General features: G+C 51.8%; 1 protein-coding gene across 1 annotated transcript; it reads left to right on the top strand.

Annotated features, from left to right (window-relative positions):
* The first annotated feature begins 2,082 nt into the window (after positions 1 to 2,082).
* On the top strand, positions 2,083 to 8,497 carry PRR22 (proline rich 22). Its single transcript, XM_035117278.3, has 3 exons — positions 2,083 to 2,960; positions 5,076 to 5,138; positions 7,253 to 8,497. The coding sequence occupies exons 1-3, from the start codon at positions 2,615 to 2,617 to the stop codon at positions 8,398 to 8,400; spliced, it is 1,557 nt and encodes a 518-aa protein (XP_034973169.3). The 5' UTR covers positions 2,083 to 2,614; the 3' UTR covers positions 8,401 to 8,497.
* Positions 8,498 to 14,554: the final 6,057 nt, after the last annotated feature.

Raw genomic sequence — 14,554 nt, 5'->3', positions numbered from 1 at the left:
TCTGGGTTATTTGTGGGGCATAGGAATCCGTTCATTTTCCCCCTCCAAAATATAGTCCGGCCCCCACAAGGTCTGAGGCACAGTGGACCGGCCCCCTGCTGAAAAAGTTTGCTGACTCCTGGTCTAGAGGGGCTCTACTACCTAGTATGACGAAGGCAGGACAGAAAAGGGGATGGGATTTCAGAAAGTTATGGGACATGCCCCAGTTGGAAAAGAGGCAATGCAACAGTCACAACACTACTGCAAGCACAAAGAGTCTTGAATGTGGGATTGTGCATTCCTGTCACAATAGCCTCGTGACTACACACTCACCAGGACTCAGGAGTGTCCCATTCAAAGGACTCCTGAATCTCAACTCAGTTTGCCCCAGAGGCAGTGCTCACAACATACATCTAAAGCACACGACTCCTCACTAAGAACCCTGGGAATTGTAGTTTCTTGAGGGTGCTGGGAACTGTAGATCACCCCGGCCCTCGAGTTTCATGCCTGTGTGAAGATTTGAATCCAGGGACTTGGCTACATGAGTAAAGAAGCATAGAGATTTGACTGCACTGTAAACATGCAACATGAGATGGCGCCAGAGAGCAGGAAATTTTAAAACACGGTTTTCCATAGAGATTTTTCCCCCTTTGGTAATAACAATCTAATTTCTGACTTATTTATAGCGTGTTCCCCCCGCCCTGGGTCTAGAGCCACCCGAGGTCTCCCCACATCTAGCCCAGTATTCTAACCACTGCATCACACTACCTGCCAAGCCAAGCTTCCGTTGTTTTCCACATACGATTTGGCCTGCAAGATCGTGCTTCCAAGAACCCAGCTGCCATAATTAAGGCTGTGTCCTCCGCACCACTTTGCAAGAACGCAGCCGTCCCAAGGTCCTGTTTGGAGGTTTCTCTTGGGGGAATCTGGTTGGCCAAGATGAAAGCAAGGGGGGCAATGAGGGGTGACACCTTTCACAAGTGTACCCTCACGACACTCAGGAGGACTGACGATGGATCTGAGAGTTAGTACAATGGGTGGCGCTGTGGTCTAAATCATTGAGCCTCTTGGGCTTGCCAATCGGAAGGTCGGTGGTTCGAATCCCCGCAATGGGGCAAGCTCCCGTTGCTCTGTCCCAGCTCCTGCCAACCTAGCAATTGGAAAGCACAGCAGGGCAAGTAGATAAATAGGTACCGCTGTGGCAGGAAGGTAAACTGTGGTGGAGTCTCCTTCTTTGGAGGTCTTTAAGCAGAGGCTTGACAGGCATATGTCAAGAATGCTTTGATGGTGTTTCCTGCTCGGCAGGGGGTTGGACTGGATGGCCCTTGTGGTCTCTTCCAACTCTACAATTCTATGATTCTATGATTCTAAACGGTGTTTCTGTGCGCTCTGATTTCCATCACGGTGTCCTGTTGCGTCAGAAGCGGTTTAGTCCTGCTGGCCACATGACCCAGAAAGCTGTCTGTGGACAAATGCCGGCTCCCTTGGCCTGAAAGCGAGATGAGCGCCGCAACCGCATAGTCACCTTTGACTGGTCTTAACCATCCAGCGGTCCTTTACCTACCTTACTTTACAGACAAGACTATTGCAAGGTGGAGCAATGACCAGATGGTTTCCTGTACAACTTAAGAAAAGAAGACTTCACATGCTCAGGGGCACTTTGTCCAAAGTTGTTGTTGTTGTTGTTTAAAAAAAATTGTGTCCACTTCTCTGGAGCAGCAGAAAACAACCCTTCTCCCTCCTCTATATGACATCCTTTTATATATTTGAACATGGCTATCATATCACCCCTTAACCTTCTCTTCTCTAGGCTAAACATACCCAGCTCCCTAAGCCGTTCCTCATAAGGCATTGTTTCCAGGCCTTTGACCATTTTGGTTGCCCTCCTCTGGACACGTTCCAACTTGTCAGTATCCTTCTTGAACTGTGGTGCCCAGAACTGGACACAGTACTCCAGGTGAGGTCTGACCAGCGCAGAATACAGTGGTACTATTACTTCCCTTGATCTAGATGCTATACTCCTATTGATGCAGCCCAGAATTGCATTGGCTTTTTTAGCTGCTGCATCACACTGTTGACTCATATCAAGTTTTTGGTCTACCAAGACTCCTAGATCCTTTTCACATGTACTGCTCTCAAGCCAGGTGTCTCCCATCCTGTATTTGTGCCTTTCATTTTTTTTGCCCAAGTGTAGTACCTTACATTTCTCCTTGTTAAAATTCATCTTGTTTGCTTTGGCCCAGTTGTCTAATCTGTTAAGGTCATTTTGAAGTGTGATCCTGTCCTCTGGGGTATTAGCCACCGCTCCCAATTTGGTGTCATCTGCAAACTTGATCAGGATGCCCTCAAGCCCAGCATCAGGACTACTTCCTTATGTAATAAATCATAAGGACTACTTCCTACTCAAGAAAAAAAAGGCAAATTCTGACTTAGGTATCAGAATTTTGCAAAGGTAAAGGGAACAAGCTTATTTAGATTCTCACCCTCAATTTTATTTCCGTTCCCCACCACCATACTCATTCTCCCACCTCTCCCTCTCACATCTCTGAAGGATAGCTCAGTCGGTAAAAGCACGAGACTTTTCATCTCGGCGAGGTTGCGGGTTCGATTCCTGTACCGCAGGGGGTCGGACTACATGACCCTTGGGTGGGGTCCCCCCTCCAACTCTACACTTCCAATGCCCCTTCTCTGCCTCAGAACTTTACTGCGCCAACCTGGAACGCTTTCCCGAGTAACCATCAAAACAGAACTTTTTCTCCGTGGCGACGCCTCCAGGAAGTCAGTCCTTGGGCAGGCGCCCCTCGGCAAAGGGGGTCCAGATGGGCAGACTGCCCTTCAGCTCAACAGAGGGATTATGCAGCAACCGAAACTCTTTTACCCCCAGCATGAGACGTACACCCCTCGGCCTTTAGAGCGACCAGACGGACAGTCAAACCGGCCCTTCCCGGCTTTTGTTCTCCCTGAAAACCTTGCCTCCGTAGGTAGGATCAGTTTATGCCAGTGGGGTTTCTTACCTTGTTTTTTCTGGGATGTGGCCAGCCCCACATCTAAGGACAGGCATGGCAAGTTCCCGGGGGGTGCTTGGCTTGTTGGCTCAATAGCATATTACAGGAGGAGAGGTTCCCCCCTCACAACTTCCTGTAGAACTAATTTTACACGCCATATTATTGCAAGGCGGCAACCTGCCCTTCGGTCATGGCCTCTCCATCCCAAGGCCAACCTCGGTCCCTATTTCCCTTTCCCTTTTCTCACATTGCTAGCAATGACTGGTGCCCTCGCAGACCTCTTTCCCCCTTGGCCCGTTCATATTTGGGGGATAAGTGTTCTAACACACGGCTGAAGCAACGTTGCCAAAACATGTACCATCTTGGTACGGAAGGAAATGTTCCGCCACGGCAGCAGCACATTCCTTCAGACCCATGGCTTTTTGAATTATATTCTGATTATTGGGGTGGGGAATCAGGAGTGTGTGTGTGTGTGTGTGTGTGTGTGTGTGTGTGTGTTAAATTCCATGCGGAATAGAGCTCTGATACCTCGGCGTGGCCGAAATTCGGTCGAGCAGCACAGCTACTATGAAGTGTGCTGCAAAATTGCACATAGACGCCCGGCAGCTTTTGGGCACACAGAGAGTTTGAGGGCAAGGGGCGGTGGACTCGCCTCTGAGCTCTTGCAAAACTCACAGAAGGAAAAAGAAGGAACTCTCAATGCAAAACACACACACACACACACACACAGAGAGAGAGAGAGAGAGAGAGAGAGAGAGAGAGAGAGAGAGAGAGAGAGAAGGGCTCACCGAAAAGGCACAATGGATTTGAGTTTCAGGAAGGCAGGCTATAAAAGGAACATTCAAACCTCGGTTGTCGAACGGAATCCGTTCCGGAAGACGGTTTGGCTTCCGAAATGTTCGACAACCGAGGCGCGGCTTCCGATGGGTTGCAAGAGCTTCTTGCACTCAAGCGGAAGCCACATCGGACATTCGGCTTCCGGAAAACGTTCAAAAACCGGAGCATTTACTTCCGGGTTTTCGGTGTTCGGGAACCGGAACGTTCCAAAACGGAGCCATTCGAGAACCGCGGTTTTGACTGCAGCACAGAAAAACCAGATATGGCAAGTGTCCCTATTTTGCAGGGATGGTCCTGGAATTACAAAAGCCATCCTGGCTTCTGATTTGATCCTGGTATGTCCCTTTCCCCCCACTGAGCTCAGGGAGGAGGATTGATGGCTCCAAGGATTGATGCCCTCCCCATGGCTGTTGCTGCCAGGATCCTCCCTTGGGCAGCTCATAGTGGCTGCTGGAGAGCAGGCAAGGAGGAGGAGAGGCTGGAGCAGCCCCAAGGCCCAGCCTCACATCAGGTCTGAGGGGCAGGCAGAGGGGCAGGGCAGCCCTGGGCAGCAAGAAAGCGGGAAGCACAAGGAGTCTTGATTTATTATTATTTTTTATAAAAAATGCTTTGTGCATCCACATATAATGTCGCCCGTTTCTAAAATGCATTTATTGGCCTGCGTTTTCCTTTCTGTAAATCTACCAAAAACGAAATAAAATTGGGATGAAGGAGTTTTCTCAGGACGCCGGAAGGCTTGTGTGCTGTGTCCCCTTGGTGTGTGTGTGGGGCAGGGGTGGAAAAACTCTGCGGTTGTGGTCAGAAGAAAAATGGGGGCTCAAGAATGGGGTAGGGGCGAGAAATGTCCCTACAGTTGTTGTAGCTTGGTTTCCGAACAGCTTAGTTCTCGAACCTTTTGGCTCCCGAACGCCGCAAACCCAGAAGTGAGTGTTCCGGTTTGCGAACTATTTTTGGAAGCCGAACGTCCGACGGGGCTTCCAATTGGCTGCGGGAACTTCCTGCAGCCAATCAGAAGCTGCGATTTGGTTTCCGAGTGTTCGACTTCCGTTCAACCTCCGAGGTACGACAGTATTTTCATCTGAGGGCATGGCATTGTTGCTAAGGGGTGACACCCAAAGGGTCCCCTTTTGCCCAGCCCTTCGGAGGCCAACCAGAAGCAGTGGAAGAGATTCCCGGGAGGCAAAACTAGAGAAACAACGCAGCTGGCAAGAGCAGAGGCTAGAGCATGAATTTTTCTTTGTGTTGACGTTACAGGGACACCCAGTTTGTACCACCCCCCCAGCCAGGAGAAAGAGCTATTTGCAACACCTCCGGCAGGTAACGCTTACGTGGTGCGTAGAAAGGAGCAACTCTTGCGGGCGCGTGGGTGGGCCTTTGCGGATTGTGGCCTGTAAATCTCGACTCGGGGCAGGGCAGGGCGATGCCTGGCTAGGTTTCCGACGGACTAAACCTGAGATTTGGTCAGCAGCTATTGCTATAAGAAAACTGAGCGTATTGCCGTGGAATTCATCACTTCAAAGTACACGAGCATGATTAGTTTTGATTTTGCTTGCTGTTGGGATGGGACGCAAAAGCCCCTCTGCTGCACATGCATGAAGCCCCAGGTTCGAGTCTCTCGAGGTATGGTAGGGAAGAGACTCCTTGCCTTAAGCCCTGCAAAGCTGCTACCAGTCAGTGAAGATAAATACTAAGCTAGCTAGACTAAAGGCCTGGCTCAGAATAAGGCTGTTTCCCAGTGTTAGAAACTCAGATATATAAGCTAGGCCAGTGTTTCCCAACCTTGTGCCTCCAGATGTTTTGGGACTACAACTCCCATCATCCCTAGCTAGCAAGACCAGTGGTCAGGAATGATGGGAATTGTAGTCCGAAAACATCTGGAGGCACAAGGTTGGGAAACACTGAGCTAGGCGCCAAATACCTCCTTAAACCAAGGTTGCAGTTACCAAAATGGAATGCCCAGAGTTGCCATTTTGGGGCAAGGTGGCTCTAAAGTATTATTTTTCAAAGGATGGACTGGCTGTGATTGATTCTCAGATAAACATCTGGCAAGTTCAGATGACAATCTTGAGATAGGTTAAGAACTTTGAGAACTCAAAGAAGAAAAGTCACTTGATGCAGGGACCGTCTACCTATATATTGGCCCATTCTGACCTCTTTTTCTTAATGGTGACACGGACCATTCATAACGTAAGAATAATCTTCACAACTGTGAGCAGGGCAGTGGGGTGGGGTAAGTGAAGACAAGCGACAATAATGAGCTATAATGTTGTTCACTGCTCCTGCAGTTTGGAAGAGACTCTCGCAGCAGAGTTAGCACAATGGTGACTGTGCCAAAAACAATAAAACTTGGCTATAAAACTTTTTATTTGCCCATAGGAACACATTAATTAAATTTCAATGCATTCCTATGGGTAACCACGATTCGCAAGACGAATTTTTCGCGAGACGAATTCGTCTTGTGAGTCACCATCAGATCGCAAGGCGCATTCGTCTTGCGAAAAATTCGTCTTGCAGGGCATTCGTCTTGCGAGATACCACTGTATTTATACCCTGTCCATCCAGCTGGGTTTCCCCAGCCACTCTGGGGGGCTCCCAACAGAATATTAAAAACACATTAAAACCTCAAACTTAAAAAACTTCCCTAAACAGGGCTGCCTTCAGATGCCTTCTAAAAGTCAGGTAGTTGTTTATTTCCCCGACATCTGATGGGAGGGTGTTCCACAGGGAAGGCGCCACTACCGAGAAGGCCCTCTGCCTGGTTCCCTGTAACCTCGCTTCTCGCAGGGAGGGAACCGCCAGAAGGCCCTCGGAGCTGGACCTCAGTGTCCGGGCTGGACAATGGGCGTGGAGACGCTCCTTCAGGTATTCTGGGCCGGGGCCGTTTAGGGCATTAAAGGTCAGCACCAACACTTGGAATTGTGCTCGGAAAGGTACTGGGAGCTAATGCAGGTTTTTCTGGACGGGTGATAAATGGTCCTGGCGGCCGCTCCCAGTCACCAGTCTAACAGCCACATTCTGGGTTAGTTGTAGTTCCGGGTCACCTTCCAAGGTAGCCACACGTAGAGCGCACTGCAGTAGTCCAAGCGGGAGATAACCAGAGCATGGGCCACTCTGGCAAGACAGTCTGCGGGCAGCGAGGGTCTCATCCTGCGTACCAGATGGAGCTGGTAGACAGCCGCCTTGGACACAGAACTGACCTGTGCCTCCATGGACAGCTGTGAGTTTGAAATGATTCCCAGGCTGTGCACCTGGTCGGTCCTTCAAGGGCACAGTTACCCCATTCAAGACCAGGGAGTCCCCCACACCTGCCTGCCCCCTTCGCAGTCAAAGGAAGTGGCAGCCAGCCTTGCCTTGGCAGATTTGAGCAGGACACATGTTAGAGGGTGCTCCTCGTCCGTCCCTCATTTTCCTCTCTCCTCGCCCCCTGCCAGGCTTCCACATGGCTCCGTGCGGGTGCTTCTTCGACCCCAGGATCTACCGCATTGAGTGGGCTACGGCCAACTTCGTCCAGCCCTCCGTGTACAAACTCCCTGGTGCGCCGGCCCCGCAAAACACCTACCTGCTTGACAGCCAGAAATACCTCAAAAGCCCTGTCCAGCCGGTCCCATACCCGCCCTACCAGCCGGTCGCCAGTAACCCCCCGTTCGTCTTGCCCTTCTTCAAGCCTGAGGGGCCCTCCACCAACTTGGCGGACCACATTGGCTTCGTGGGGAGCCCTGCCCACGGCTCCCCCTTTGCAGAGGCGGTCTCTCTCCACGGTGAGGGCCCGGGGCAGAGCAAGGAGCGTAAGCTTCTCTCTGCACTCCCTCCTGGGCTGAACCCAAGCGAGCGGCCAGCCCTGGTGGCGGCATATGAGCCCCTGAAAGACTGCCAAGACTTGGCCTTCCAAGCTTTCAAGGACTTCCAAGCGGATGAGGCAGACGACATCCGGAACCCAGATTTTGCAGAGGACCCCCCAGCCCCGTCGAACGCCTCTCCTGAAGACCACCAGGCCATCCTCGGTGTGCCGAGTGTGGACATCATGGCCGAAGCAGAGTCTTGCGTGGACCTGGAGAGCATCATCGCGGACGGGAACGCATTGATAGAGGAGGAGGTGTCCTTCAACCTCCCGGAAAAGGTCCTCTTGGAGGATGCCATGAAGTTGTTTGACTGCTCCCCGGTGAACTCGGACACCGAGGCCTCGTTGGACGGCTTGGGCAACGGACGCCACAGCCGGCACTGGGGAGACAGCCTGAGGGACAGTTGCTTCTCTGGCGAGGATTCGACCAGTGACATCCGGTCCCTCAACTTGCCCGACGAGCTGCTGTCTTTCGATTACAGCGTGCCGGAAATCCTAAGTGCGGTGACGAGCCTGGACTACCTCTATGACGTGAACGCTTTTGGGGAGGAGTTGCAATGGGAGGCCCGGCCGCCTTCGCAGCCCCCCCTGCAACACGAGTCCCACGTGGGCCTCGAGGAGAAAGCAAAGAGCGGTGTTGCCAAGAAAAACAAGCCTGCGGCCGGCCAGTCAAAGGCGGCATCCGTGCAGGGAGGCGACGGTGAACCCCAGGGACAGGATTCCACCCCACTGGGAATCTGACCAGTGCAACTAATCGGACAGGGGGTTGTGCCACTAGATCAAGGATGGGGACAGAGTTCCTGCCATTTTGTCTATTAAAAACACACAGATAGCTTTTTAGAACTCGAACTGTGTGCCTGTCTCTCCGGGAGGACTCGCTATGGTATCTTTGCAAAGTTAAAACTGCATGGAAACCTGGCTTTACGTCACACAGGCAAAACTGTAGTCGGGGGGGGGGAGTCAAGGTCTTTGTCTTGTTCAGACTACAGTGGCACCTTGGTTGTCGAACGGCTTGGCTCCTGAACAAATTGGCTCCCGAATGCTGCAAACCCAGAAGTGTTCCAGTTTGAAATGTTTTTTGGAAGCCGAAAGTTCGATGCGGCTTCCGATTGAGTGCAGGAAGCTCCTGCAGCCAATCGGAAGCCGCACCTTGGTTTTCGAACGGTTCCGGGAGTTGAACGGACTCCCGGAACGGATTAAGTTTGACAACCAAGGTACCACTGTACATGTCAAGTTGGGACTTAGGAGAGGTTGGGAATAACTCGCAAGGTGTCAAGTGAAGTTAACTCTTTATTCCAAGAATCCCAAACAGTGCAGGCCTAGTGCAGGTCCCAGCAGCACTTCCCAGTAGGTCTTGTCCCGAGGAAGCAGTTGCAAGGGCTGAAGGTCCCCACCTTCCCACTGCTCTCTAAGGCTCCTCCTCGCCCAATTCCTTCCCAAGCAATCTGAGACATCTCCATCTTGCCTGTCTCCGCTCTGCCCTTTTCTTACCTCTTCTGGTTCTGGGAGACCAGGAGGGAGGGGAGCTGGTTGCAGCAGGAGAGGGAGACACCCTGGCTTCTTCAGCAACCTGCCTCATCTCTGCCTCTTGGCCTCCCTCCTCTCCCGTTCCAGCTTCTGCCTCCGAGTCTGGACTTCTCTTTGCCACAGACTCTCCCTGCTCCTTCAAACCTGTTACCCCGCCAGCTTCCGACACCCCCTCCTCCTCCCTTGGAATGTCAAAAGCTGTTTTGTCCCCCCCTACCCTTGCCCTCCTTCTACGCCCCCACCCACCCAAACGCACATCTGTTCATCATTTTGTCTTTGTCTGTCCTCTGTTTGTTGCGGTACCCTGAGCAAGAGCTTGCTTTTTATTGGCACCAACAGGGGTGTCAGGCCTATCCCATCTCCAGCAGATCTTGCCCCCATGAAGCAGTTGCTGAAACTGAAGGTCCCCCCACCTTCCAACGTCCATCTAAGTCTCCTCCTCTCCAGGGTTCCCCCCAAGCAATCTAAGGCACTGCCCACATGAAGCTAATCTCTCCTCTGCTCTTTTTATCCCTCTCCTGGTTCTGGGAGACCAGAAGGAAGGGGAGCTTGTTGCAGCAGGACGGGGAGAAACCCAAGATTCTTCACCAGCCTGTCTCTCAGCCTCCCTCCTCTCCAGCCTCTGCTTGCACCTCTGATTCTGGACTGCTTTCTGCCAATGACTCTTCCCGCTCACTAAATCCTGTCACCTCTCCTGCTTCTGCTCCCTCTTCTCCCTCTGACCACTCGCCAATCCCCGGGCTCTGAGCCTTCTTCCCTTGGACATTCCCCAGCTGGTTCCTCCCGCCACTTCTTTGCACCCAGCCAGTTCGTGACACTACAACTCCCTGTGAAACAGGCCAAGGGTTGTGTGTTCCAAACTCACACTTGGTCATGTACCCAGACGTATTGGCTTCCGGACTGTGAAAGGAGGACGGGAGTCCTCCCCCCCCCAGTGGCTCTGCACCTACCTGGGCATGCCTCCTTGCTGAATGACGGCTCACCCCAGGCAGCGAACCCATTCAGAGAGACAACAGGAAGCCTCTTTTGAGAATGAGCCATCCTGCCGTCTCTCTGCGCCAAGAGTGGTTTGCTGAACCAATCCTTCTCAATGCAAACCCCCTCAGAACCTGGCAAGGGAGGCTGGAGGAAGGCAGTAACAGAACAGGGATCCACACAGAGGCTCGGCGGTCAGCCTCCCAGGCTGGATGAGAGGATCCTTTGACTTAATTGGAGGCTAGGAATAATTCCTCACAGTATAACAGGGTGGATTGGCAGGGCTAAACGGTAAATGCAAAATATACTGCTTGATTGTACGAAGAAACCCCAAAGCAGTCACATTGGTCCCAAATGCAGTGATCTCAGGAACCATTACGCAAAGTTCAGCTAGAATCGGCAGTACTGAAAGGCTGCCGCTTTGATTCAAATTGGCACCTGATTTTATCCAAGCAAATGTGTGCATAAGCAACATACATTTAAAGCACGTTCTCTCTCTTCCCCCTTCCTTACACACACCACCACCATTTTGGGGGGGGGGATTTATTATTTATTTTTTAAATTTATGGAAGATGAAGCAGATTTGGGTAGGTCCCGACCACTTCTACTTCTATACAGTAAAATCATTGGGAACTGGATAGGCACTATACAACCCAAGCGCTCCTGGTTTGGGCGACTGTCTCCTGGGGGGTCTTTGGATTGCTGTGAAATGCCTTGCAAGGACGGGAAAAGGGGGGCACACGTTTGCATTAAGGGGAGGCAGTGTGGTAAATGTGATGAATAAGTGTGCTTCTTTAATTTATATATTAAAAAGGGAGCTTCCAGTTTCAGGAGCACTCTGCTGCAGAAAGGCAGTGCCTGCTTTCACGTCCTGCATCTGATTGGCAATTGTGGAGAACAGGGTGCTCCTCCTCTTTCCAGGTCTAAGCCTGGAGACGCTAAGCCAGTGATGGGCAACCTTTTGAGCTTGGTGTGACAAAATTTGCCAAAGAACCGAGCATAACTCGGGTGGTGTGTCACTTTGAGGAAAAAAACCATAATTTCGCGATATTTATAGTTTAAATAACAAAAATGTATAATTGTAATATATAACTGTATTTAATATACAAAAAACTAATTATTTAACCAAACCAAACCAAAAACCCCTTATTTATCACAAAGTGCCCAGGGCTGTTGAGCTTTTTTGGGGGAGCTGCTGACCAAAGTTTTGGAGGTTTTGTGTGTGTGTGTGCAAAAATTGCTTTGCTTTTTGGGGTTTTTTTTTCCTGCCAAAGTGCAGAAAAACCCAGCACAGAACGGGTTAAAAAACGAACGTTGTTACACCCAGTCACCGTCTGCCAAAGCGCCAGAAAAAAACAGCACAGAAAGGGTTAAAAACCAATCTCTGGCTACCAGCAGCAACAACAACAACAAAGGATCCGGGTTTTAACAGCAGAGAAAAGCTGTAGCGTGAGGAGGAGCGGGAGAACAAATGGGGTGAAAGAAACAATAGCACGAATGGGCCGATGGGGCGCGTGCCAGCAGTGAGGGCTCTGCGTGTCAGGTCTGACACGCGTGTCATAGGTTCGCCATCACTGCGCTAAGCAAAAAATAATGCAAGACTGAAATCTGCAGCAAGCCATCAGGCTCCTTTGCACGGTGGTGGTGGTGGGGGCTCTGGCGCCACCTACTGTTGTCTTCCCGCCTTGCGCCCCACAAGTCCCAATGACAGCTGCCGTGGTCACTGGGACAATGAGCGCTTCTGTCTGGGAGCGGTTGGCACTGTGGTCTAAACCACTGAGCCTCTTGGGCTTGCCGATCGGAAGGTCGGCAGTTCGAATCCCCACGACGGGGTGAGTTCCTGTTGCTCCGTCCCAGCTCCTGCCAACCTAGCAGTTGGAAAGCACACCAGCGCAAGTAGATAAATAGGTACTGCTGCGGCGGGAAGGTAAACGGCGTTTCCATGCGCTCTGGTTTCCATCATGGTGTCCCATTGTGCCAGAAGCGGTTTAGTCCTGCTGGCCACATGACCCAGAAAGCTGCCTGTGGACAAACGCTGGCTCCCTTGGCCTGAAAGCGAGATGAGCACCAGGGACGTAGCCAGGATCAAAATTAGGGGGCAAGGGGCGGGGCCAAGGCACGGGGGGAGGGGCCACAGTGGGGCAAGGAAAGCCATGATCAGCAGGGGCGAGGGGGCACCAGGATCAGCCCGAAAAAGGGATGCTCCGACCCCCTCCTCCCCCTCCGCGATCGCCAGGGCGGGTGGAGGAAAAGCTGGCTTTCTCTCCACCTGCCCCACAGCCAGCAAGGGAAAAGGGAGACGTCCCTTCTAGCCGGATGGCTGTGGGGCAGGTGGAGGGAAAGCCCCAGAGCCGCGCAAAGCGTTTGGCTGGCTTTGCCTCCACCCGCCCCACAGCCAGCCAGCTAGAAGGGACGTCTCCCTTCTCCCTTGCTGGCTATGGGGCGCGTGTAGGGAAAGCCAGCCAAACGCTTTGCTGGGGCTTTCCCTCCCGCCCCACAGCCAGCCGGCTAGAAGGGACGTCTCCCTTCTCCCTGGCTGGCTGTGGGGCGGGCGGAGGGAAAGCCAGCCGCTCTGAGGCTTTCCCTCCACCCTCTCCACAGCAAGCCAGGGAGAAGGGAGACGGCACCGGGCGGCGGCGGGCAGCGGGGCAGGCTGTCCACCAGTGGCCCTGCTTCCGGGGGGGGCAACTGCCCCCTCCTGCCTACGCCCATGATGAGCACTGCAACCCCATAGTCGCCTTTGACTGGACTTAACCATCCAGGGATCCATTACTTTTCACCTTTACCTTTACCTCTCATGGTACCAGAAATTGGGGCTGCATAAGCCGAGCATCCCATGCTGCCTCTCTGGTGTGCGGTATTTCTCAAGCCCAGCCTGCAATTGTCCCAGGCCCAAATAGGGGATCTCCCCCCTGCCTGAATTCAAGGACTAGGAAAGGATGCTGGATTGCTAGCCAAATGCGTCTTGGCAAGACAGGGAAGGTAACATTCTACAAAATCGTGAGCAGTAAGAGGAAGGGAATGGGAACCATGGATGAGGGTTAAAGGGGGGGGGCACGATAGTTCACCTTACACAATTTTACATTACAGCAGGAATAGGCTGGATCCCCTCCTACCATCAACCGCCCTGAAATCTATGGGGAATAGAGCAGCATATAAATTGAATAATCATCTCAGCTGTCACAGCTAATGGTTAGGGACGAGGGGAGTTGTAATAAGACTTCAGGAGAACCACACATTCTCTAGCTCCACACTTTGTTGTTGTTGTTGTCGTTTAGTCGTGTCCGACTCTCCGTGCCCCATGGACCAGAGCACGCCAGGCACTCCTGTCTTCCACTGCCTCCCGCAGTTTGGTCAAACTCATGTTCGTAGCTTCGAGAACACTGTCCAACCATCTCATCCTCTGTCGTCCCCTTCTCCTTGTGCCCTCCATCTTTCCCAACACTAGGCATTGGGTTTTTAGTGCACTGGTCGGTTGTGTATGTAGAAAAGGCTCCATTTTTATTTCACTCACTTTCTAGTTAACTGTGCAAGCTATGGCTCCTAGCCGAAATGCGGGAATTGGGAGGTTATATTGGCTCAGTGCCACGCATCAAAACTTTCCCCGGAAACCGCCTTTACGTTCCCCAACCCTTCCCGCTCTCTCGGTGAGAAATGTCTCAATGCCTTCAGAAGTTTGGTTTCGGAAGAACCCCACACTACTTGCCGGCCAATGGTTCGACAGGAAACCGGCACCGCGCAAGATCTGTGGGAAACAGAAGAGGCCGCACTTTTTAAAGTTCCAGCTGCTCACCTGGCCCACCTGCGGTCAGGAGCAGCTTAGCTCAGTGCCCAAAAAAGTGCTTCATGGAAGGGGAAAAGACCTCCCATCAGCCACAGGGCCACGTTTCTTTCGGGGCAACTTTGTGTGTGAGGGGTGGGGTGGGAGGACAAGAGGCAGAAGTGGCCAGACTTTTGTAAGTTTTACTTTCTTACGTTGGGTCACACCTGCATCATGCATTTAAATAGCACACGGCTTCCCCTACCCCAGAAATTCTGGGGGCCGTAGTTTAAGAGTGCTGGGAACTGTAGCTCTGCAAGGATCCTTTGTGGTACCTGCTGCAGGTGTAATAATAATAATAATAATAATTTATTATTTATACCCCGCCCATCTGGCTGGGTCTCCCCAGCCACTCTCGGCAGCTCCCAACAGAATAAAAAAGCGATTCAACACCAAACATTAAAAATTACCCTAAACAGGGCTGCCTTCAGATGTCTTCTAAAAGTCAGATAGCTGTTTATTGCTTATTATTATTATTATTTGTTGTTTATACCCTGCCCATCTGGCTGGGTTTCCCCAGTCACTCTGGGCAGCTCCCAATAGAATATTAAAAACACAATAAAACCTCAAACT

The sequence above is a fragment of the Zootoca vivipara genome, chromosome 6, assembly GCF_965207765.1.
Source record: "Zootoca vivipara chromosome 6, rZooViv2.hap1.1, whole genome shotgun sequence".
Lineage (NCBI taxonomy): Eukaryota > Metazoa > Chordata > Lepidosauria > Squamata > Lacertidae > Zootoca > Zootoca vivipara.
This window is presented reverse-complemented; position numbering and strand designations above follow the sequence as displayed.

Excerpts from the sequence above, each read along its gene's own strand:
- PRR22 (XM_035117278.3), top strand. The coding sequence starts at position 2,615 with ATGACCCTTGGGTGGGGTCCCCCCTCCAACTCTACACTTCCAATGCCC. Across the intron at positions 2,961-5,075 it reads TGAAAACCTTGCCTCCGTAG|GGACACCCAGTTTGTACCAC; the intron begins GTAGGATCAGTT and ends TTGACGTTACAG. Across the intron at positions 5,139-7,252 it reads ATTTGCAACACCTCCGGCAG|GCTTCCACATGGCTCCGTGC; the intron begins GTAACGCTTACG and ends GCCCCCTGCCAG.